Source organism: Lepus europaeus, chromosome 5 (assembly GCF_033115175.1).
Source record: "Lepus europaeus isolate LE1 chromosome 5, mLepTim1.pri, whole genome shotgun sequence".
In the NCBI taxonomy this organism is placed as follows: Eukaryota; Metazoa; Chordata; class Mammalia; order Lagomorpha; family Leporidae; genus Lepus; species Lepus europaeus.
In genome coordinates, this window is record NC_084831.1 from 133,342,103 (window position 1) to 133,366,994 (window position 24,892).

At 41.1% G+C, this 24,892-nt stretch overlaps 1 protein-coding gene across 1 annotated transcript; it reads right to left on the bottom strand.

Annotated features, from left to right (window-relative positions):
- MPC2 (mitochondrial pyruvate carrier 2) lies at positions 1 to 24,350 on the bottom strand. The gene is made up of 5 exons (XM_062192698.1): positions 24,055 to 24,350; positions 11,439 to 11,479; positions 2,747 to 2,831; positions 2,271 to 2,382; positions 1 to 223 (listed from the first exon to the last, which is right to left on the bottom strand). The coding sequence occupies exons 1-5, from the start codon at positions 24,161 to 24,163 to the stop codon at positions 187 to 189; spliced, it is 384 nt and encodes a 127-aa protein (XP_062048682.1). The 5' UTR covers positions 24,164 to 24,350; the 3' UTR covers positions 1 to 186.
- Between the last annotated feature and the right edge of the window lie 542 nt (positions 24,351 to 24,892).

Sequence of the window (24,892 nt, forward strand, 5' to 3'; positions counted from 1 at the left end):
TTTAAAGAGAGACTGTTATTAAAAGTTTCCTTTATTTTTCTGTTGAATCAAGCACTAGCTACCAGTTAGTTAAATTTTTTTGTGTGCCCTCTAAAATTTAGCACAGTTAGCATTGCCTTATCAATAATCAAATAGGTCCCAGTGGTTATGTCCATATTTAGATTGTTCAGGTGGTCAGGAACTCTTTTATTGGTTTGCTTTAGCTTTTAGTTCTTGGTTATATCTATAAAGAAAACAGAAAGAAAAATAATCACCAACAATGATAGATAAATTTATGCTGAGAATGGGAAGCATATTCCATTTCTTCTTTCCCTTGCCAAGTGACTATAGGTTATAAATACAATCTTCCCAAGTGCTCACAGGTACAAATAGGGGAGAAGGGGACTAAAGAGTTCATTTGCATCTGGCTTGCGGTTCTGATAAGATCCCAACTGCCGAAAAGTTTTAGCATCTTAATTAATGATAGTTTCCTGCACAATGAATATTTTCAAATTTTGAGCTACATAAAAGCGTGACAAATATGAATATATGTATAAAAGTTGGGACCGGTGTTGTGGTGTAGCGGGTAATACTGCCACCTGTGACACCAGCATCTTATACAGGTGCTGGTTTGAATCCTGGCTGCTCCACGTTCCAACTAGCTCCCTGCTAATGTGCTTAGGAAAGCAGTGGAGGATGGTCCAAGTGCTTGGACCCCTGTACCCACATGGGAGACTCAGAAGAAGCTCTGGGTCCTGGCTTTGGTGTTGCCCTGCCCTGACCTTGTAGCCATCTGCAAAGCGAACCAGTGGATGGAAAATCTCTATCTCTCCCTCTCTAACTCTGACTTTCAAATAAATAAATTTAAAAATCCTAAAAAAAAAAAAAAAAAGTTGGCAAGGACCCAATGCTGTGGTATAGTAAGTTAAGCCTCAGCCCATGGTGCTAGTATCCTTTGTGGGTGCTGGTTCAAGTCCTGGCTACTCCACTTCCAATTTAGTTCCCTGCTAATGTCCTGGAAAAGCAGTGGAAGATGGTCCAAGTGCTTGATCTCTTGCACCTGCATGGGAGACCTGGAAGAAGCTCCTGGCTCCTGGCTTCAGACAGGCCTATCTCTGGCCTTTTGTGGACATCTTGGGGAGTGAATCAGTGGATGGAAGACCTTTCTATGTCTGTCTTTTCCTTTCTATCTCTGTAACTCTTCATCTCAAATAAATAAATAAATCTTTAAAAATATTAGACAAAGGCCGGCGCCGCGGCTCACTTGGCTAATCCTCTGTCTGCGGCACCGGCACCCCAGGGTTCTAGTCCGGTCGGGGCGCCAGATTCTGTCCCGGTTGCTCCTCTTCCAGTCCAGCTCTCTGCTATGGCCTGGGAAGGCAGTGGAGGATGACCCAAGTCCTTGGGCCCTGCACCCGCATGGGAGACCAGGAGAAGCACCTGGCTCTTGGCTTTGGATCGGCACAGCACGCTGGCAATAGCAGCCATTTGGGGGGGTGAACCAACGGAAGGAAGACCTTTCTCTCTGTCTCTGTCTCTCTGTCTAACTCTGCCTGTCAAAAAAAAAAAAAATTTTTTTTTTGACAAAATGTGGTCATTTAGAATTTTTAATTTTATACTTATGAAACATCTTTTACTAAGAATAAAATCCATTGGGAATGGGTTCCTGTCTAATCACGGACAGAAAGATCAACTTGCATGATGCAGGGAGGCTACTGAATCAACAGGTTATAAACACTTAAGTTTACTGAAGCTAAGGATAATTCCTTCAGTTCTTACCAACTCAAAGAATTATCTACAGAGCCACAGACTATTTCCCTCTACAACATCCTGGGCTTTTTCATGTACTATTCCTCCCAGCTTACAACAGAACAGGAATTGTATAAGCACAAGAAGGACTTTATTCCACAAAACCTGGCACACTTTCTATACTTCTCAAAATATCTTAATTTCAAATATTTGACCAGATTATCATTATTATTAGTCATTCAAAAATAATGTTAACTTCTTACTAAGTAAATAGTTTAAAAAATCTTCCAGTGAATTGTGGAACACTTTCCAATTAAACCAAATGACTTCATTCTTATCATACTACATAATATACATTCAAGTCTGTTAAATTGCTTTTAAGTTATTTGTAAACCCAAGACTTTTCCAGAACTGATAAATCTTAAATTTCTATTTCAAATACATTCTTGTCTCAGCATTATAAGTCAATCTTAAACAAAAAAAATTATTGCCACCTGGGTAGCTTCTGAAGCCTTTAAAAAAAATATCTTTAGTAGGCTTACCTCCAAATGCGAAAGAGCTGAGAGGCTCCTGCTGCCCCCACAAAGAAATTAACAGCAAACAGACTCCAATTTTTTGGAATAATTACGAGGGAGTATCTTGACCAAATAAACCCTGTTGAAACAAAATACTTTAGGTACTGCTGCCATAGTGTATCTGAATACTTACTATTAGTGTGAAACAATTATAGGTAAGAGTATGACACAATGTAGAACGAACAAAGAAATGCTATCCTTGAGTCTCAATGAAGTCTCTAAAACTCAGAATCACACAAATACAGTTCTTCTGCTGATGAGGGATCTTCATAGGACAAGTGGAATATTAACTGTTTCCATAATCTGGGAACTTTCTGGTGATAATATCAAATTCTTCTGTGTGTATGTATAAATTTTCAAATACTAAACTTCTAAATAAGCTTATGTGAAACATAAGAACAGTAATTTACATTCTATCTGGAACATGAAGATATTCAATTTACCTGTAGCCATCAAAACAGCAGACTGAGCTGTGCTGAGTTTTTCTGCAGGTCTTGCCATGTCAGCCAATCCAGCACACACCAGTCCCTGAAATACACATTAACACATATAAAGAAAATAGGCATCATTAGTGTGGAGTGGTAGCTTTCAACTTTAAATTAAACACAAAATATTTATGAGGTTTCCAATGATAGTAGCTGTAATTTACTAGCTATGGATTAAGAAAATGTAAATCATGACAAAAAGCTACAATGAGGTAAGGAATGGTTTTTGAACCACTTTGTATTTTTCTAATCACATTAAGCTGCCTTATAGATTTGAAAAACTGCATTACATATAAAATCGTACATACAATGTGAGTACATATTTGTTTCATGTATTTTATGCATATGGTTTATATGTTTTGGGGTTTTTTGGGTCTACAAATGCTATATATGAATTTGTATTTTTCACTTTGCCTGTGTTGGAACCTACTGAGGTGGAGGATGCCTAAAAGCTGTTCAAGGTCATTTGTATGGATTCCTCCCTTTTGTCAATACCACTGTTTAAAAGTAATTGTAGTCTTCTGGTTAGAACATTTTCCCTTAACAATCAAAGTAAACATGCCATTTCTTCTCTGTTATGTTTTTAACACTGTCATTTATAGAATCATGCCACTCATATCTTACTATCAACATTACTCAGAAAGTTTAGTGAGTTCTCACTAGTCAATAATTATGCTACTTTATTGCATTGATGAGAATATGTAATAATTTTTTTTTAATTTTTTGACAGGCAGAGTGGACAGTGAGAGAGAGACAGAGAGAAAGGTCTTCCTTTTGCCGTTGGTTCACCCACCAATGGCCGCCGCGGCTGGCGTGCTGCGGCCGGTGCACCGCGCTGATCGGATGGCAGGAGCCAGGTGCTTATCCTGGTCTCCCATGGGGTGCAGGGCCCAAGGACTTGGGCCATCCTCCACTGCACTCCCTGGCCACAGCAGAGAGCTGGCCTGGAAGAGGGGCAACCGGGACAGGATCGGTGCCCCGACCGGGACTAGAACCCGGTGTGCCGGCGCCGCAAGGCGGAGGATTAGCCTAGTGAGCCGTGGCGCCGGCCAGTAATAATTTTTTTTTTTTAAAAATCTATTTGAAAGGCAACAGGGCCGTGGCGCCGGCCACTGGAGGGTGAACCAATGGCAAAAACAAGACCTTTCTCTCTGTCTCTCTCTCTGACTGTCCACTCTGCCTGTCAGAAAAAAGAAAGGCAAACAGGATGCTGGTGTTGCAGATGGCACTTAACCACTTATGCCAACAATGACTGGCCCAGCCTCATATGTTGAGGCTATCCAAGGAGTGAATCAGCAGATGGAAGATCTGTAATTCTAACCGTCAAATAAATAAAATAACTCTATACTAAGTAAAGAGTTCAACAATTTGCACGGAAAAAAAAAAAACACAAAAAAACCATTCCTGAACAGTTGAGACAAGTGCTATTTAGTCACTACATCTTGAAGTTAATTTCACTTCTTTTTTTTTTTCCTGAGAAACTTAATTAACTTCAATGATACACCTTTTGTGAACACTTAGACATATCTGTAAGTTATGAGACATAGGAATATCTTCCATTTAATACATTAAAAGAAAATAAGTCCTTAAGCACAAGTTTTCTTATTAAGGATGTACCTAAGAAAACAAACAATGCAGTTGGACACTTAGGCATAACTAAAACTTATGAGACATAAGAATATTCTCCACTTGATACACTAGAACAAAATAAATCTTTGAGAACAAGTTTTGCTGTTAACTCTCATAATACAACTCTTTGAGGACAGAGTTCCTGCATGGGTAGTTAGTGCACAGTGCCTCCGCTTGTTAATTTAACAATCAACACTCTTATGTTTGATGTCCCAACTGGAGATTTAACCTGCTGCACCACAACACCTGCTCCTCCAGATGATTTTGAATACATGGAATCAATTCTACAAAACATTGATTTTAGTTTCAAAGGGGGTAAATGCTCAAGTACAGAGGTATAACTAGAGGTAAACCATGGCAAACACATCTTTTCTTCTTGATGACATTTACTCACAGTCCCGCTATTTTCTTCCAAATGCTTTCCTAATCATCTCTCCTACATCCTTTTTCCTGGTTCCACTGCTTGTTTTCTCTGCCCCTATTTGTTCTACTTCTTCTGCCATTTTACAAGGGAAGGAAGAGACTGACCACTCTCATTCTTCTGGGCCCACACATTACCCTACGACCTACTGAATAAATCTATGAAGACTATGAGCTGGGTTATAGTACACCCTTTTGAAATAAGTCAGAAGTCATACATTTGATTTTTCTGGGATGTTAGTAATTACCCTCTCCTATAAAGGTCTTGAACTCCTGGGCTTCCTTTACTGTGTTTTAAAAAACACTCATTTCAACTTACACAGCATTTTAACGTTAGGTAAATAATTTAACTAAGTCTCATTGTGAATCTAATCTCTGCTACTTACTGGCTGTGTGAATTAGGTCAAGTTACAGAACAACCTGTTTTAAATTCCTCATGTAAAATGAGAATATTAGTACTTAACTTGGCAAGATTGACATAATGATTAAATGAGATAATGTTTTAAAAATATTTAGCATAGTGCCTGGAAATTATCTTTAACCCCACCAAAAATAACAGCAGCTAGCATCTTTAAAGCAGTGTAAGTCTCCGTCCCCTTTCCTGCGTTACTAACCTTGTGATGAGAGGAAGAAAATCTGTGTTCTGTTTCATCTTCATTCTGACTTAAATAGAACTTCACAGATTCAGAAATTAGAGTATATTGCAAGATTATGTAAAAGACTCCCTAACATACTAAGAAGGTACTAGATCCACAGTGACTACTTCTACGATGGTAATACCAGGGTGTAAGAACACAGGCTCTGGAAACAAACAGCCCTGGAGGCTGAAATTCTGACACCGCAACTAACAGTATTTACAGTAGTCTGGTTTTTGACCCTACTACGCCTGCCTGGAAAACTGTTAATATTTCTCCGATCTGGGAGAGGATGATTAAATGAGATAATGCATTCAACAACTCACAGTGTGGGATGCAGGAGACTCAGGTTGGCTCCAATGGCTCCCATCCACTGAAAAATGTTTCTCAAATGTCTAAAACCATGTTTGTGATTCTTTTTGGCATCTCATCATGTACACATATTTATGAGAGAAATAATCATGAGATAGTTTAAAATGATCTCTCTCCTTTCTTTTCTATATATTTTTCTCATTAAGACATATGCCATAAGATACTTTGAGTGTTTAAAAAGTGAAATAGCACAACAGTGTATTCCAATTCCAAAGTGCTTAGGGATAGTGAAGTCCTCAGGATTTTAAACTGAATTAATTTGTATCAGTAGTTTCAGTGTGAATAGCAAATAGACAAGTATTAAAAATTTGCATGGACATCTATGAAATAGTTTGAAGAAAAGAAATGGAAAAATTAGCCACACCAAAGGGTTCAAGAGCTAAGTGATAACATGTGGTCCAAAAAAAATATGACAAGACAAAGGAAGCTCTCTTAACTGACCTTGTTTCCCCAGGTCAGCCAATGATCTCCACTCCTATAAATAAGCTAACAGATGCCCATGGCATGTGGATTACTTATGGCCAGGAAGCTCTTCTCTATTGTACTCATGCATTTTTGTTCTCACTAGCTGAATTCCACTGTTATTAAGACACTGGGTCTGTCCCCAACCTGTAATTTACATAACTGAGTAAACTATTAGGTAAATAAGTGAAATTAAAAAGAGGGTTATTGCATGTACAAAAACTCAAAAGAGTTTTTTTTTTTTTTTTAAAGATTAAAGCCTGTTCTCAAATTTAGTGTGAAGCAAATAAATATAAAAAAAGATTGGGGGGAAAACCCATATAAAAATATAGCAGATTTCTTTTTGTATACTGTTTGAAAGTATCTATGAGCTTGATCTGCTTTAATGAAAACTAAACTTAAAATTATACTGGATGAACCACGGCATAATTTACCTGAGAGAACATGGTGCTCAAAATCAGTGGATTCATACACAAACAGAAGCTTCAGCCTTATGGTGAATTATTGGCAAGTAAATATATATTTATTTATTTTTTAAAAATTTATTTGAAAGGCAGAGTTAAAGAGAGAGGGAGAGATCTCATTCCCCAAATGGCTGCAATGGCTGGGGCTGGGCCAGGTTGAAGCCATGAGCCTGAAACTACATCTGAGTTCCCTACGTGGATAGCAGAGGCCCAAGTACTTGGACCTTCTGCTGCTTTCCCAGGCATATTAGCAGGGAGTTGGATTGGAAGTGGAGCAGCTGGGACTTGAACTACTGCCTACATGGAATGCCAGTGTCACGGCAGTGGCTTAACCTCCTATTAGTCATAACTCTGGCCTCCATATTTATATTTTTCAGGTTAAAATATTTAAGTATGTAGTTTTTTTTTTTAAGATTATCCACTTTGACCTTCTGATGAATTACCTGGTTTCAACTGAACTGGCTAAGGACTCCACTTTGGCAGAATGTAAAGAAGTATTCTCTGAGAGTCTTCCTTGTTTTTTTTTCAAAGATTTATTTATTTACTGATTTGAAAAGCAGAGAGTTACAGAAAAGCAGAGGCAGAGAGAGGTCTTCCATCAGCTGGTTGACTCCCCAGATGGCCGCAATGGCCAGAGCTGTGCTGATAGAAAGCCAGGAGCCAGGAGCTTCTTCCAGGTCTCTCATGTGGGCGCAGGGGCCCAAGTGTCTGGGCCATCTTCCACTGCTTTCCCAGGACATAGCAGAGAGCTGAATTGGAAGTCGGGCAGCCAGGACTTGAACCAGTGCCCATATGGGATGCTAGCACTGCAGGCGGTGGCTTTACTCGCTACTCCACAGTACCAACCCCTCTCTGAGAGTCTTAATTTAGAACTTAAGTGGCTTGCAACTCTTATATATCATCTACAGACTCCCACAGATTAATTGTCAAATATTCTGGGATAAGAAAACACATTGGAAGGCTGGTGCTATGGTGTAATGGGTAAAGCTGCTGCCTGCATGATACTGACATTCCATATGGGTGCCAGTTCGTATCTCAGCTGCTTTACTTCCAGTCTAGCTCCCAGCTAATGAGCCTGAGAGAACAGTGGAAGATGGTCCAAGTGTTTGGGTCCTTGGACCCTAGAAGAGGCTCCTAACTCCTGTCTGGCCCAGTTCTGGCTGTTGTAGACATCTGGGGAGTGTTCAAGTGGATAGAAGATCCTTTCTTTCTCTCTTTGTAACTCTGCCATTCAAATAAATGAAATAAATTTTAAAAATAAATAAAAGATTTTGGAGACATAACTTTAAAAAAAAAAAGCACATTGGTATGTACATAAAAATAGTATCCAACAAAAGTCTCCCCACCAGAGAACAACTCCTAACTCCCAGAAGTTTCTATTGCTATGCTGTCATCAGCTGACTATGAACTCAGATAATTTCAACACTGACATTACGTAGATGTTTCTAAAGGAGACAGAGATAGTGAAGAAGGCACTGATGAGTACACAATACTGTCAACGTCTCAACACATGATGGGCCAGACCAAGTAAACACCAAAGTTACTGGTGAAATCAATAAACTCCTAAACTGTGGTTAAATTTGAGAACAAAGAGGGCCCAAATTTACAATAAATAGGTGGAATGATTCTTAATCTATTAATGGTGCTTGAAACAATATTTCAGCAATTAACTCCACATTATCGATCTAATTACTATATGAAAATATAGTAATGTTCGTGGAAAAACAGAATTAAAAAAAAAAACATTATCTCTTGACATGTCTTCTCTCAAATTCAAGCCACCTTTTAAAGTGGTAATATGAGCTAATTAGTCCATTCCTCAAGAATCTGGTGTCCTGGGGATGTCAATGAAGCCTTTTTTGACATTATCAACTCACAAAAAGTGAGTGTCCTTTAAAGACTTTTTTTAGGGGTAGGCATTGTGAAATAGGTTAAGCCGCTGCTTAGGATGCCTGCATCCCATACAGGAATGTGAGAAGGGTCTTGGCTACCCTGCTGCTGATCTAGCTTCCTGCTGAAGGGCCTGGGAAGGCAGCAGATGATGGCTCAAGCACCTGGATCCTTATCACCCACGTGGGAGACCTGGATGGAGTTTTATGCAGTTTTCAAACTGATGTCTTACTCTTTATAGTGCCTCAAACTAGATGCTGTTCAGACATGCTATAACAAGGTTGTAGGAGTTTATTTTGGTACAAAAACATTCCAAAATCTATGCATAGTTTTTTCATAACATACATTTTTCTTAAAGTTTCTGAGACCCATCTCATAATTTTAGACGTGGGAAGGGAGGGAAGAGGAAGCAAATGGAGAAGAACCCATTATTAGTATAAGGACTTTTTGTTGTTGTTTTTTCTTGCATACCATACATCATATGAATGCTGACTGGGAACAGACCCATTAAATCATGATCCATTCAAACTGTTGATTAAACTGATGGGATCTTTTCTCAATATACATGAGAAAAAGAACTATCTCTGTAAAATACAGCTCCCAAACCACTAATCTAATCTAATCTTGTCTGTCATTTCATAGTTGACAAAAGGACAAAGAGATTAAGTTTGCCTAAGGTCATAAGATTTAGGGATACCTAATTTTACCTCTAATATTCTTCAAAACGATACATAAATGGCCAATAATCACATGAAAAGATGTTCAACATGACTAAAGGTTCAGGAAATGTACATCAAAATCACAAGATTATTACTTGACCCCTCATTAGGATGGCTATAACAAAAATAAAAAAGACAATTTCAACCAAAAGTAATGAGTGTTGGTGAAGGCGTGGAAAAATTAGAACCCATGTGAACTACTGGTGGAAATGTAAAATAATGCAGCTTCTGAGGAAAAACAGTACGGCAGTCCTCAAAATATTAAACACAGAATGACTTCATTATCTAGTCATTCTACTTTTTGGTGTAGACCCCAAATAATTGAAAGTACGAAGTTGAATAGATATTGTACACCAATGTTCACAGCAGCATTATTCAAAAGCCAAAACATGGAAGCAACCCAAGTGTCAAATCAGTAGACAGATAAACAAAATATGGTAATACGGAATGTTACTCAGTTTTAAAATAGAAAATTTTTATTTTAAATTTATTTATTTATTTGAAAGACAGCATTACAGAAAGAGAGAGAGACTGAGATAGATTGATCTTCTATCTGCTGGTTCACTCTCCAAATAGCTGCAATGGCCAGGGCTGGGCCAGGAGCTTCATCTAGGTCTCCTATATGGGTACTGGGGCCCAGGCACTTGGGCCATCCTCCGCTGCCTTCCCAGGTACAATATTAGGGAGCTGGATTGGAAGTGGAACAGCCAGGACTCAAACAGGTACCCATATGGGATGTTGGCATCTCAGTGGTGGCGTAACTTGCTACTCCACAACACTGGCCCCAGGAAATTCTGATACATGCAACAACACAGATAAACTTCGAGGACATTATGCTAGTGAAATAAACCTGCCACAAAAAAGCAAATGCATGATTCCACTTATAATAGGTACCCCTAAAATTCAGAGACAGAAAGTAAAATGGTTTCCAGGGCCAGAAGGAGTGGGGAATGAGGAATTACATAATGGGTATAGAATCTTAGTTTTGCAAGATAAAAACAGTTCTGGGGAGTGGTTGTACAATGATGTGAATGTACTTACCACTTAACTGTACATTTAACAAATTGTTAAGATGGTAAACTTTATGTGTATTTTATCACAATTTTAAGAAGGCCTACAGACCAGCAGTTTTCAAACTTTAGAAGGCAACAGAAGTTATTAAAATACAACTTACTGGGCTCTAATCCTAAAATTTCGAGGTTCAGTAGGTTCGTGATGAGGCCTTATTATTTACATTTTGAACAAGTTCTCAGATGAAACCATACCAGGTCCAGAAAGGACAATTTCAGAAGCACATTGGTCTATAATTATAGACCAATGCTGGCTTTTTCAACATAAAACCAGTGATTTGCCATAAAAAGCCACCAAGATTATTTCTTTTTAGCTAAATGAGAATTTTAGAGAAGGAAGCTCTTAGTTTCTACCATTTACCTGATGTTCATGCTTGACATTTCATGAACCAAGTACCCTTGTACTTGGATGACTCCACCTACTTTTTGAGACTTTTTTCTTTTTTTAAAATATTTATTAGTTTGAAAGTCAAAGAGAGAGAGATCTCTCATCTGCTGGTCCACTCCCCAGATGGCCACAACAGCCCATGCTGGGCCAGGCCAAAGCCAGGAGCTGGCAGCTTCATCTGGGTCTCCCGCATGGGTGGCTGAGGCCCACATAGGTGGGCCATCTCCTGCTGCTTTTCCCAGGTCACTGGCAGGGAGCTGGATAAGAAGTGGAGCAGCAAGTATGTGAACCAGTGCCCATACAGGATGCAGGCATCGGAGGCAGAGGCTTTACCTGATACACCACAATGCTGGCCCTGAGACTTTCTTATCTGTTCACAGAAAGCCTTTTATTTAATGAGTTCAGAAAAACTAAAGTAGGTAATAGGCAATAGCTTTATGCAGTACAAATGATACACTTGGGAATATCTGCCATGAAATCCCGGAGAAGTAGGCTACCAAGAATGCTTTAAATGTATCTTTCATAAAAGTTATTTTAAACTAGTAAGTTCCTATTAAGGAATTTTCTCCCCCTACAGAGTCTGCAAAAACTCAAGACTTACCCATTTCATAATTGGAGCCCAGAAGAAAACTGTGCGGGGACCTGGAAAAACAAAAAAGGAATAGTCAAAAATAAATCAAATATTTTATACATCTTCTAACAGCCATCACCAAATTTCAAACAGCCAAAGATTTATCAATCAATTTCTAATCATGCTTACTATGCTCTCTGCATACTTTGTTCTTAACATTTATAATGACAATATCACTCTTTCTCACAAGATGTCATGATCTTCTTGTTGATTATTCAGTTTTGTGATGTGTTAAAAATTAGTGAAAAGTAGGCCGACGCCACGGCTCAATAGGCCTGCGGGGCTGGCACCCCGGGTTCTAGTCCTGGTCGGGGCACTGGATTCTGTCCCGGTTGCTCCTCTTCCAGTCCAGCTCTCTGCTATGGCTTGGGAGTGCAGTGGAGGATGGCCCAAGTGCTTGGGCCCTGCACCCGCATGGGAGACCAGGAGAAGCACCTGGCTCCTGGCTTCAGATCAGTGCAATGCGCCGGCCGCAGCATGCCAGCCGCGGCCATTGCAGGGTGAACCAACAGAAAAGGAAGACCTTTCTGTCTGTCTCTCTCTCACACTGTCCACTCTGCCTGTCAAAAAATAAAATAAAAAATAAAATAAAAAGATAAAAAAATTAGTGAAAAGTATAATGGAGATGGTTTTCAAAATCATTCCCAGTGCTTTGCCTTGATGAAGAAACTTAGTGTTAGTTCAGTCACAGATAATCTTCAAATTGGGGGAAATTTCACATTCTGGAATTTTAGTGATATATGTGGAAATTCACTACTTTATTAATATTTATAGCTTTAAAAACATTTAGCATATGCATTCCACTGAAAATTTTTACAAAATTCAACACAGTCTAGTAGAAAAATTGAGTGAACCTAATTTTAAAATTCACATGAGAAAAAGGAAAGCCAAGATTTCTGAGCTTCTTAATTAGCAGAATTCTTGCTTTAGTCACCCTGACACCCATCTGCTTTATGCAAAATGCTAAATAAATGTATAAAGGATTGAAAGCAATTCTGGTTTCTTAGATAACCTAGAAGTTGAGAAGCATGATGTCTCAGAGCTGCGAGGAAACTCAGAGATCATCTAATCCAAGCTCTCCCTTCTGTCAAGAAGACTCAGAGAAGCTCCACTCCAGTCACGGAGCCAGTAAGCAGGGGATTGCGACTGCAGCCTAAAGTTCTCAGATTCTCAACTGGCCACTCTGAACTCTTCCAAATCATACACTTCTTTTAACCTTCAGGGGATACAGTGAGATGAAAGAAAGAGACTCTGTCCATGGGGACTGAAAATGTACCCAAGTATGCTGCTGAGTCCAATATTTACCACTTAATGTGTCATCTATGTTCTTTCACACTGGTTCAACAAAATGTATTTATTTCTTCACAAACAAATTAAGCAATTTTATGTCAGACAACAGTGATTTACATACCAACCGACTAGCATCCTATTATATCCATGACTATTGCTGCTGCCTTAATATTCCATTTTAGTTTGCAAGAACAATTTGCCTTTATGAGTCACAAAAATCATATCTAAACTGGCATCAATTTCTAAGTATCACATATTTTACTTCTTTTCATCTACTCTCAACACATACTTCTCAATAGCATCAGCAGGTGAAGATGCATTTATCCATTTCCTCCTCAACACGTGAGCATTCACTCTTACTAATAACAGAAAGTATTCCTATTCTTCTGTTCTTAAAGGCTTAACTAACACTTAAGAGAAAAACTGAGCTTTTCTATGTCAGCAGAGTGATCAAGGATGCAAGGGAGATGCTGGTGGTGGTGGTGGTGCCATAAAGATAATCAATCCCAACCAGGCAGCCAGTGTGTGCAGTGGTCAGGGCAGCCATGGTGCTCCAGAGTAAACTTTTCCTCTTATTGTCAGAATTCAGGGTAGGGAGCTGATGGGCAACATGGGAAAAGCATGTTCAAAATGCTGGCACATTCACAGCCATGGAAATGGGCATCTAATGCCAACCACAGCAATGGTTGCCAACCATGTCTACACCTTCCCGTCAAAGTCTTTGAGAAAAGAATTAAATCTATTTTTTTAGAAAGGTAGAATAAACTAAACAATGAGCTAAGTTAAGAATCAGTTGTGGTTCTACAGACAAATCACTGATTCACCCATAAAAATTACTGCATGATTTGGTGTACCAAGCCTGAGAATATGTTGGTGAATGAAACACTATCCTGGCCTTTAATGATCTAAGAACTTGAAGGCTGCGTAAGCAAAATCAAGACCAAAAGCCATATAAAAACATTCTAGGGGAATGAAATTCTCAAGTACTTTCATCAAAACCATACTTACTACTTTATATTTATGTAAAACCATCATCCCAAATGAAAATGAACTCAAAGAATACACTCTTTTTTTTTTTTGGGGGGGGTGCTTTTTGGCTGAATTTCTATCAAAAGTAGTTGGTTAATTGTAAGATTAAGCAGAAAAATTTGGAAAATGTAAAAATGGTAGCTATTTTCTGTTTTTTCTTTTTTTTTTAAACAGGCAGAGTTAGACAGAGAGACAGAGACAGAGAGAAAGGTCTTCCTTCCGTTGTTTCACCTCACAAATGGCAGCCACGGCTGACACGCTGCACTGATCCAAAGCCAGGAGCCAGGTGCTTCTCCTGGTCTCCCATGCGGGTGCAGGGCCCAAGGACTTGGGCCATCCTCCACTGCACTCCCGGGCCACAGCAGAGAGCTGGACTGAAAGAGGGGCAACCGGGACAGAACACGGCGCCCCGACCGGGACTAGAACCCGGGGTACCGGCGCTGCAGGCAGAGGATTAGCCAAGGAGCTGCGGTGCTGGCCTGTAATTTTTTTGATTAAACTGCTATCACATAGTGTCAGCTATTACTTGACTTCATTATTAAGTGATAGTAGTGTTATTCATTTTGGTATATTTCACAATTTACTATAGTTTTTGATATTCTTTCACTTCTCTCAACTTATCTAATATTATTAAATTAATACTATTAATATTTATTAATATAACATAATTAATATAATGCAATGTAATTATAATGATTATATAATATAATTATATTATGTAGTGATATAATTATTAATATTAATAAATATTAATTGTTAATATTTATCCTTAGGGATAAATTCATTAATTCAATGCGATTTTAATACAATGGATTAAAAGTAGATTTTAAAACCTACTACAAGGGATTGGCACTGTGGCGTAGTGGGTAAAGCCGCCGCCTGCAGTGCTGGCATCCTATACGGACATTGGTTCGAGTCCCGGCTATACCACTTCTGATCCAGCTCTCAGCCCTGGTCTGGGAAAGCAGTGGAAGATGACCCAATTCCTTGGGCCCCTGCACCCGCATGGGAGACCAGAAGAAGCTCCTGGCTCCTGGCTTTGGATTGGCACAGCTCTGGTCATTATGGCCAATTGGGGAGTTAACCAGTGGATGGAAGACCTCTGTCTCTCTCTCTCTCTGCCTCTCCTTCTTTCTCTGTGTAACTCAGACTTTCAAATAAATAAGTAAACCTTAAAAAAAAAGACTAGAGTACACTTTATTCTACTATAGTTAGTGTACATCTACTTACCTATCTGCAAGCTACTGACTAAATATTATTTGTATTTGTACCCCTATCACCTAGTAGAATGTTAAATAAAAAGGAAAGTTAGCTAGCACAATTAGAATCATTTATATATTTTTCCTAATAAATTTAAAAAATATATTTATCTATTTGAAAGGGCTACACAGAGACAGAGAGTCAGAGAGACAGAGTTCTTCCACCTGCTGGTTTACTACCCAAATGGCCACAACAGCTGGGGCTGGGCCAGGCTGAAGTCAGGAGCCTGGAACTCCATCTGGGTCCCGCACATAGGTGGCAGAGGTCAAAATTCTTGGGGCATTTTCTGCTGCCTTTCCAGGTGTGTCAGCAGGGAGCTGGATCATAAGTGGGATCATCCAAGACTCGAACCAGTGCTCCAGTATGGGATCTGGCTTGCAGGTGGCAGCGTAACCCTCTGTACCACAATGACGGCACAGAATCAGTTTATATTAACTAGTATTACTCTTAAATGAATTAATTATGCATGGGTATACATAATATATACAAATAATATACAGTATATACACATGTATATAATATATAATGAACATATATGCAAATAACCTTAAAATATGATAAAAATCAAGTTATTTTTGTCAACCTCATACTTAAATATTGACTTCTGGTTTACACTTTTAAGTGTTTTAAAATAAATTTGCTGATTTCCTATTTTAATCCTAAAGTGCTTCCACTGCAAGTGTAGTCTTATTTTCTCAGTCTTCAAAGGGGCTGAATATTATCCAAACACTAGGTCATGGCACAAACTTTGTCTTTTCCTCATGGGCCAAAAAAAAAAATTTTTTTTTAAAGATTTATTTATTTATTTGAAAGAGTTACACAGAGAGAGGAGAGGCAGAGAGAAAGAGAGAGAGAGGTCTTCCATCGGCTGGTTCACTCCCCAAATGGCCGCACTGGCTGGAGCTGAGCCAATCTGAAGACAGGAACCAGGAGCCCAAGGGCTTGAGCCATCTTCTATTGCTTTTCCAGGCTATAGCAGAGAGCTGGATCAGAAGTGGAGCGGCCGGGACTCGAACTGGTGCCCATATGAGATGCCAGCACTGCAAGCGGCAGCTTAACCTGCTACACCACAGCACCGGCCCCCGACTTCAGAATATATATTTACAATGATAATTTTGCCAAGTTTTAGTTCGAGTTAGTGGTCTCAACCAAGGGTTATTTTTGCCCCCCCCAGGGCATTTGGTAGTGTGTAGAGACATGTTTAGCTGTCACAAGGGTGAATGTATTGGTACTGCCATCTGTGGGCAGAGGCCTGGGATTCTGTGAAACATCCAATCACGGGCAGGACAGCTCCCCAGAGCCAGGAAGCATCCTCCTCAAAATATGTTAACAATGCTTTTAAGAAACTCTGGCCTGGGCAGACTGGTAAAGCCATCAAAAATTCATGCAGTTTCATGTCTCTACACTTTAGTCTATGCTGCCCCCTCCCAATATCCGGGCTTGTCTTCCTCTAATTCCTAAACTTCAAAAATTCATCTGAGGTTTCATCCCTCGAGGAAGCCTTCTTTAACAAGTTAGGCTAAATGCTCCTCTGTGAACTAACAAAGTAGCCTGTATATCCTTCCATTGTTTTCTGCACTAACTAAAATGTTTATGTCACCTTGCCAGACAATTAAGGTCCTTAAAGACAAAGCCTATTTTTAAATTTTCCACGACAAATAATAAATATTTGTCGAGAGAATTGATTTGGATTAATTATATCCAGGATAGATACTAATCAAAGATATTAAACAATATTAGGTCTGACCCAGCTTTTCCTTGATACCACTAAATCTTCACAGCTAGAATGTGCTATTTACTTATCTTCGGGGCTATCAGGTTCTCTTTATACAAGAGCTATACTAGACTTTCACTTGTTAGTTAAACACTGTCCATGAATTTGACACCATAAGGCGCTAATTCTATAAGCTAATCTTTTCAAACTACCTGGTAATTTAATTTACATTGAGCTTCTGGGATTCCAGTCACCACACCTACTTTATTTTTCTTTGTCATGCAGTTTCTGTATCATACAGTGTCAGTTACTAAGTTTATTCTTTATCCCTGCATGAAGCTTGACTTTTATCATTTTATCACTCAAAGGTAAGCTGGTATATTATTCATCCTTATACTGAACCCTTTGGCAGATTCCTTTCTTCCTATTTCAAAACTGACCTTTGGGGTTAAAAACAGTCAAGCTTTTCAGTAGGTTTGCTAGTAACTAATTTACTCAATTGCTCCAAGCTAGGTGAGAGTTTAAAAATATTAACTGCTTTCACTCTCTACCCCCAATCATATCAAACAAGGACAAAAAAGACTTTAAACATGAAATTGCAGCTTCTAGAACCTGCATCAAGAGAAATATTTAGTTAGTGAATAGTTTTAAGCTAAGACAATAAATATTATGTTAATCTAACAACTGCTAAGTCCTAAGAAGCAGAAGTACAAATTAACTGAGTACCTGGCAAACAGTCACTATGATAAAAGAAATCTCTACTCTTAGAAGTTGAAAAAGGCCTAAAATGCTGAAAATTTAGAAATAGCAAACAAGAATTCAAAAAATATACACATACATATTTAAAACTCTGGAGCTGGCATTCACTGTGCTGCTGAGGGTAAGGCCCTGTGATGCTGGCATCCCTTTATCAGAGTTGCAGGTTCAAGTCCTGGCTGCTCTGCTAATTAGCTCCCTGCTGATGCAGCCTGGGGACGGGGAGGAGGGGAGGAGGGCAGCCCAAGTACTTGGACCCCTGCCACCCACGAGGGGGACCCAGGTGGAGTTCCAGGCTCTTGGCTTCAGCTTGGCCTGGCTGCTGCTACTGTAGCAATTCAGAATGTGAACCAGTGGATGGAAGATCTCTCCCTCTTTCTCTGCCTGTACCTCTCTCTCTCACTCTGCCTTTCAAACAAATAAAATTAATCTTAAAAATAAGCTTTTTAAGCTTTTGAAATATTTTCAAATATAGTAAAAAATACAGGGAATAATGTAATGGTTCTTTTTTTTTTAATTAAAGATTTATATATTTATTTGAAAGAGTTACAGAAAGAGAGAGACAGAGAGCTCTTCCATCTGCTTGTTCACTCCCCAGGTTCCACAACAGCTGGCCCAGGGCCAGGCTGGAGCCAGGACCCAGAAGCTTCCAGGTCTCCTATGTGGGTGCAAGAGCCCAAGCACTTGGGCCATCGGCCGCAGGAGCCAGGAATCCAACCAAGGGGCTCTGATGAGGGAAGCTGGGGGTGGGGGGAGGTCTTAACTGCTGGGCCATGCATCCACCCCTGATATTTTTAAAGTTGTAACTTCACAGAAGTTGAGAAGTTCTGCAAATGAATATCATAGCCAAATAGTAACAGATAAAAATATTCAAACAAAAGAAGAAAACTAGCTTGCCTTAAGAACCCGGTGAATGTATTGATAAAAAAAAAAAAATTTACTTTCTAATTTCTCTGTGAGAAATTCCTGCTAATGACATATTACATGAATTCTACCCAGAAATTAGGTCATTTATTGTATAAATGATTGTCGCCCTAAGGAAAGACTTCCTTCTTAGAACACAAGATGTAATTTTTACACACACACACACATTTAGAAATACTGAATTGAAGTATTCAGTCTGTCTCAATGTGAAAATAAAGTTTCTTACTAAATGGTTAAGGGGTCATAAATCACCATCTTTCCATGACCTTTTCCCTTGCTTTTCAAACTGTTCCACTAATGGTTTGTTCCTTTTTAACATCCCTTAGTTCCTTTTATTATGCAAGCCCACCTGTTCACTATCATATGACAAGCTACATGGAAATCCTTAGTCTTTGATGACAGATCCCGACTGCCAAAAGACATTTTTATTTGTGCTAAAGCTAGTCTGATACAACACTAAGAACATGACTGAACTACCATCTTAGAACTGTTTAATCTTTTATATTCTACAATGCCTGGAAATAGCTATCATTCACTCATAGTATCAAAAACATTATGAGTATATAATGTTTTTAAAAGTGTTGAGGGAAAACAGGCTTTAGTTTGAAATTCTGAAGTAGGGGCCAGTGTTGTGGTATGGCGGGTTAAGTCACTGCCTGCAAAGCCAGAATCCCATATTTGATCCAGGTCCCTGCTAACACACCTGGAAAAGTGGCAAAGACTGGTCCAAGTGCTTGGGTGCCTGCACCCAAGTGGGAGACCTAGAAGGAGCTGCTCCTGGCTTTGGCCTGGCCCAGCAAAGGCCAGTAACACCATCTGGGGAGTGAACCAGCAGATGGAAGTTCTCTCTCTCTCTGTAACTCTCCTTTGAAACAAATAAATAAATCACACACAAAAAAAATCCAAAATAAATAACAGGTGAAAAGACTAAAATAGTTAAACTGCCTCTCATGGTTGAATATTATAAATACATTTTTTTTCAGTTAAAAAGAGTTAATAATTTTTAGATTTAGAAGGACGGTTGAAATCATCATAATGTAGGCACTCATCTTATAAATCAAGGCCCGAGGTGAGACTACTCTCAATATTGAATAACTCAACTGTCTTCGTAGTTGATTGTCTAATGACATTCTCTTTTTCATCAATATCTTATAGCTGTAACTGAAATTCTGACTGTCCAACTATTTTGTTCTTATCCCTTAACTTTAAGGTAAATAACTCATACTTTAGAAAATATTACATGTATATTCGATATTTGATTTAAATATTTAGAATATATTAAATGTTTTAAAAATACATATTCACAGGGCTGGCACTGTGGCACAGCGAGTTAACGCCTTGGCCTGAAGCACCGGCATCCCATATGGGTGCCAGTTCAAGTCCCGGCTGCTCCTCTTCTGATCCAGCTCTCTGCTATAGCCTGGGAAAGCAGTAGAAGACAGCCCAAGTCCTTGGACCCCTGCAAGAAGCTCCTGGTTCCTGACTTCGGATCGGCACAGCTCCAGCCATTGCGGCCATCTGGGGAGTGAACCATCGGGTGGAAGACTTTGTATCTACCTCTCCCTGTAACTCTTTCAAATAAATAAAATAAATCTTTAAAATATATATATATTTACATAGAGTACCTTAGACTGGCATTAAAATTCTACACATAATCTGTACAGCAAGTTAATAAGCTGTTTTAATAGAGATGCTAAACAATTAAAACTATGTGAGCAGGGCCAGCACTGTGGCATAGTGGGTAAAGCCACCACCTGCAGTGCCAGCATCCCATAAGAGTGGCAGCACTGTGGCACAGCAGGTTAAAGCCCCGGCCTGCCACACCTGCATCCCATATGGATGTGGGTTCGAGACCTGGCTGCTCCACTTCTGATCCAGCTCTCTGCTATGGCCTGGGAAAGCAGTAAAAGATGGCCCAAGTCTTTGGGCCCCTGAACCCATGTGGGAGACCTGGAAGAAGCTCATGGCTCTGGATCGGTGCAGCTCTGGCTGTTGCGGCCATCTGGGGAGTGAACCAGCGGAAGGCAGACCTCTCTCTCTCTCTGCCTCTCTGTAACTCTGCCTTTCAAGTAAATAAATAAATCTTTAAAAAAAAAAAAAACTATATGAGCATATACACTGGTCATTTATTTGATACACATTCGGGTTTATATATAATGAAAAATACATATTTTGAAGTTAGTTGTATTCAATTCTGAATTTTTATGATAAAGATAATCCTTTATGAACAATTAGCATTGGTTGATTTAATGTTTTTATTTTTTTAAAAAATCTCTTCTATGTCTTTAAAATTAAAAATAAAAATCAATTCCCTTACCTAGGAAAAATGTCAATATTCTCCTTAGGACTTTAAAGTAACTTCTCCTGTGTGGGAGAACAGCATAAATGTAGAGAATGATACAGCAGCAGCACATTAGGCTCTGCTCTAAGTTTCACAGAACTGATTTTTTAAAAGCTCTTCCAGTTAAGCCAAATATAATTCAATAAAGGCAAAACAACAGTGAGCTAAAATGATGCAGTTCAGACAGATGTTTTCTGAGCTAACCTATCCAAGGGATAGTTTTTAGACTCTTTAGAGTAGGGGTCTTCTAACTTCTTTTGATCATGTGCCTCTAACAACAACAACAAAAAAAATAGAGCTCATGTATCTATACATATGGCTACATATTCATAAACTAATAACTGTCTATTTTTATATTATAAAATACACTAGGAAAAACTCCAAAGGATGAAAAAACAGTAAGCATTTACAGCAGTTCTACTGTCTTTCCCTACATTCCTGTGTTTTACTTTCTGTATCCCCTCGGAATGATTCACTCCATTTTAGAGCTTGCAGTTACAATGAAATGACACTCCTTCACCAAGAATGTGTTCTTCCCACTGCCCCCTACCCTGACTGAACTCTTCAGTAAACATTGGGAAGTAAACACTGAGCAACCCAAGTTCAAGGTTATTTCTGACAAATATCTAGAGAGCAGCTATGCAACTGGTTAGTGCAGAGTTGCGGGCTTTTATAGTCAGTCAGGTGGGGAGTGTATGACATCAGTTCATGTGAGTTGAGTAACTTGACAAGGACACACATTTACTTAGAATTCTATTCTTCCTCTACACAGGCAGATCTTGATGGGCCAAGAACAACACATGGGCAAATGGATGAAGCAGGCCTCACAATTCTGGGCCACAAGTCAAAGGCTCAAACTACAAGAGATACTCAAAATTTAATACATATCTACATAGAAATATAACATTTGTAAAAAAAGATTTAATTATTTGAAAGGCAGAGTTAAGGGGGGGGGGGTGAGGGAGGAAGGGAGGGAGAGAGAGAGAAATTGATTGACTTTCCATCCACTGGTTCAGTCCCCAAATGGTTGCAGCCCGGAGTCTGAACCCCATCCTGGTCTCCCTTTTGGGTGACAGGAGCTCAAGTACTCTGTTGCTTTCCCAGGCACATTAGCAAGGAGCTGGGACGTGGAGCAGCCAGGATTTAAACTGGTGCTTATATGGGATGCGGCAGCTTAACTTGCTGTGCCACTGCACCAGCCCCCGAAACATATTCTTGTTACCTATCTAGACATACTTGTCAGTGATAAAATAAAATCTCAAAAATTTATAAATCAGTAATGTTTGATTTCTGACCCTTAGTATTTTACCTTTCCTTTTTTTTTTTTTTTTTTTTGAGATTTAAAAAGATTTACTAGACTCAAAGACCTCCAGCCAGAGTGGCATGGAGGGGGACTTCCAAGAGAGGAAAAAAACCCAAAGGGCCCTGTGGCACTGGGGTTTTTAAGTACAATTTTGAAAGAAAAAAACCTTGACAATCAGGTTGGCATTCAGTTACTAGGCAGGGAGCACATCCTTTAAAAATGCCTGATAGGTGAATCTAATCTCAAGTTTAAACAATGATTCAACAGCAAACATTGTTATGTAAAACAGTATGTACAATCCTTAAATATTCACTCTGGACAACTATTGGAGCAATAATTAGCATTTCCTCAGATTTTACTCAATACCAATGAGTCAGCAGTTATTTTTATCATACTTCTTTATTCATAAAATTGGAGTGCCTACAACTCTTCAGCATACATAAGTCTGCAGTGAGGAATTAACATTTGTTGCCAGTGAAAGTGCAAGCATGGTGCTGCTCCGTTGACAGCCATATCACTGAACCCTTGCGAGAGTCCTTCAAAGGTCATAATTATCATCCCCATTTTATAGACTAGAAAACTAAGACTTGGGAAGGTAAGGTCAAGGTCACATAGCCAAGACTCAAACCTAGGTCTGTTTGCTTTCTATGCCTGTGTTCCTTCTACCACACTGAAATGGGATTAAAATTACCAGACCAATCCAAGTGTTCCCAGATGAAATGCACAATCTGCTCTTCATTCTGAATGTGGAGTCAAGTGTTCAATGCAAAAATTACAGGCAGCCACAAGCAAAGCCTTTGGAAAGCAACAATGGAGACTACCTTCCCATTCCCCATTAAGGTGTTCAAAACTGTTTCTCCTCTACCCAGAGCTTAGGAAGGTCGGAGCTAACTCCAGAGGAGTTATTCAGAGGACTCTGTAATGTCCTGATGATTACCAAGCAGAGCCCAATCCTCCCTCTGAAAAACCTTTGCCACAAAACGCAGCACTATCCCCCCAAATCGACTGCTATATAAAAAAACTAAGAGGTAAACGAACTTCATCAATCACCGTGTCTCCGTGAAGAGCTGTTTTATGGTGTATTCCGTCTTGCAGTAGGCAACATTAAGGGTTAAACTACGGTCTGAAGGTGTAGTTCACTTCGTTATCTAACTGGAAATCAGATCTAGTAACTAGCTCAGCCTCCGGAGAGCGGCTGCGGAGTCCGAGCAGCGGGGGGACCCCGGACACCGACTGGGGACCATAGATTTACCAAGTAGGGGGAAAAGCCACTTTTTTTGGGGGGGGGCACGTCCATCCTCCCATTCAAAACACAATTTCTCGTGTGCTGAGCTTGGGGGAGACCTCAGGATACAGAGGTCTGAAATAAAGAGCCGGGTGAGCATTATTCGCGCAGCCACGGGCACCCTGTTTCCCAGGGGGACAGGAGAGTGAACGCGGAGCGTGGCATTCCCGCATCCACCGCCCAAGGTCACACCTGCGGCGAACGGGAAAGGGGACTCACGCCCCGATCCGACCGGCACACCTGAGGGCAGACTGAGGCCCGCGGGCCCACGGCGAGCGCAGCGACACCCGCGACCTCTGCTCCACACCGCGGGGCGACGCTCCCACACCGCGGGGCGCCGGGGCCCACGGCCAGAGCAGCGACACCCGCGACCTCTGCTCCACACCGCGCGGCGACGCTCCCACACCGCGGCGCGCGGGCCCACGGCGGCGAGGCTCGGCTGTCCCGTGGCCGCCGGCGTGGAGGGGACCAGATGTGGAGGCCGCCGGCGCGCTCGCCACAGAGGTCCGGAAGGGCGCCGCCTGCGAGCCTCCCGCGGTCGGGATGACAGAAGGTGAAGCGCCGAGGGCGGACAGGGGCTGGGGCTGCGGGATGCCGCCAGCAGCACAGGAACCGGCGGTCTCAAAGGCGCCTTTTGCAGGGAGGAGAAAAGGTCTCGTGGGGGAGCCGGGCTGGGGCCATTACCTGCCGGGTGGTTGTACAACGGCCTCAATTTCTCGGGCAGCATCAGCTCCACTTTATCCAGGAGCCGGTGGTAGGTGGCCCGCAGGCCTCGGGCGCCGGCGGCTGACATGTCGGCCGCCGAGTGATCGCGGGCAGCCGGATGGCAGCGTCGCCGTGTCCTCGCTCCTGGCTGACAACGAAGGGCAGCTCGTCCCTCTCCCCTGCCACAGCGCCTCGCGTCCGCTTTCCACCAGGGTGCCCTTCGCCGCGGCTCGCCTGCCCCCGGGCAAACCAGCGGCCCGCGCCCGGAGAGGGCTCAGGGGGCGGAGGCTGCGGGACGGCCCGCCCAGGCCCGCCTCCTGCCCTCCGCGGAGGGAGCGGGAGGAGGAGTCATGGCAACAGGTGTCAGAGGGATTGCCTCACCGAGGCCGCCCAGCGCCCCGCAGGCAGCGCGCTTGCGCAGGAGGAGCGGCCCGCCGCGATTGGCTCGCCCCGCCGTGTGGGCGGGGCCGAGCGGGCCCCTCCGCCTTCTCCTTCCTGCCCTCGAAGCCATGTTGGAGTAGGGAAAGTGAAGCTGCACTCGCTCTCTCATGCCCCATCGCTCGGACTATTGGAGGCCCGTAGTTAAAATGGGCTTTTCGGGCCTTCCGTGCCCCAACTAAAGATGACGCCGCACATCAGCTCTTGGCTTCCTTTGACCCGAGACGCGTGAACGAGACTACACCTCCCAGCGGCTTCTTTCTCTACTCTTCCATCCATAGAGAATTAAGAACTTGGCTAGAGTGGCCTGAAGCCCCCTTTCCTGGGTGAGGGCAGCCGTGACGCATCGCGGCCTCAATCTCGGGGGTGGTCGTTATCT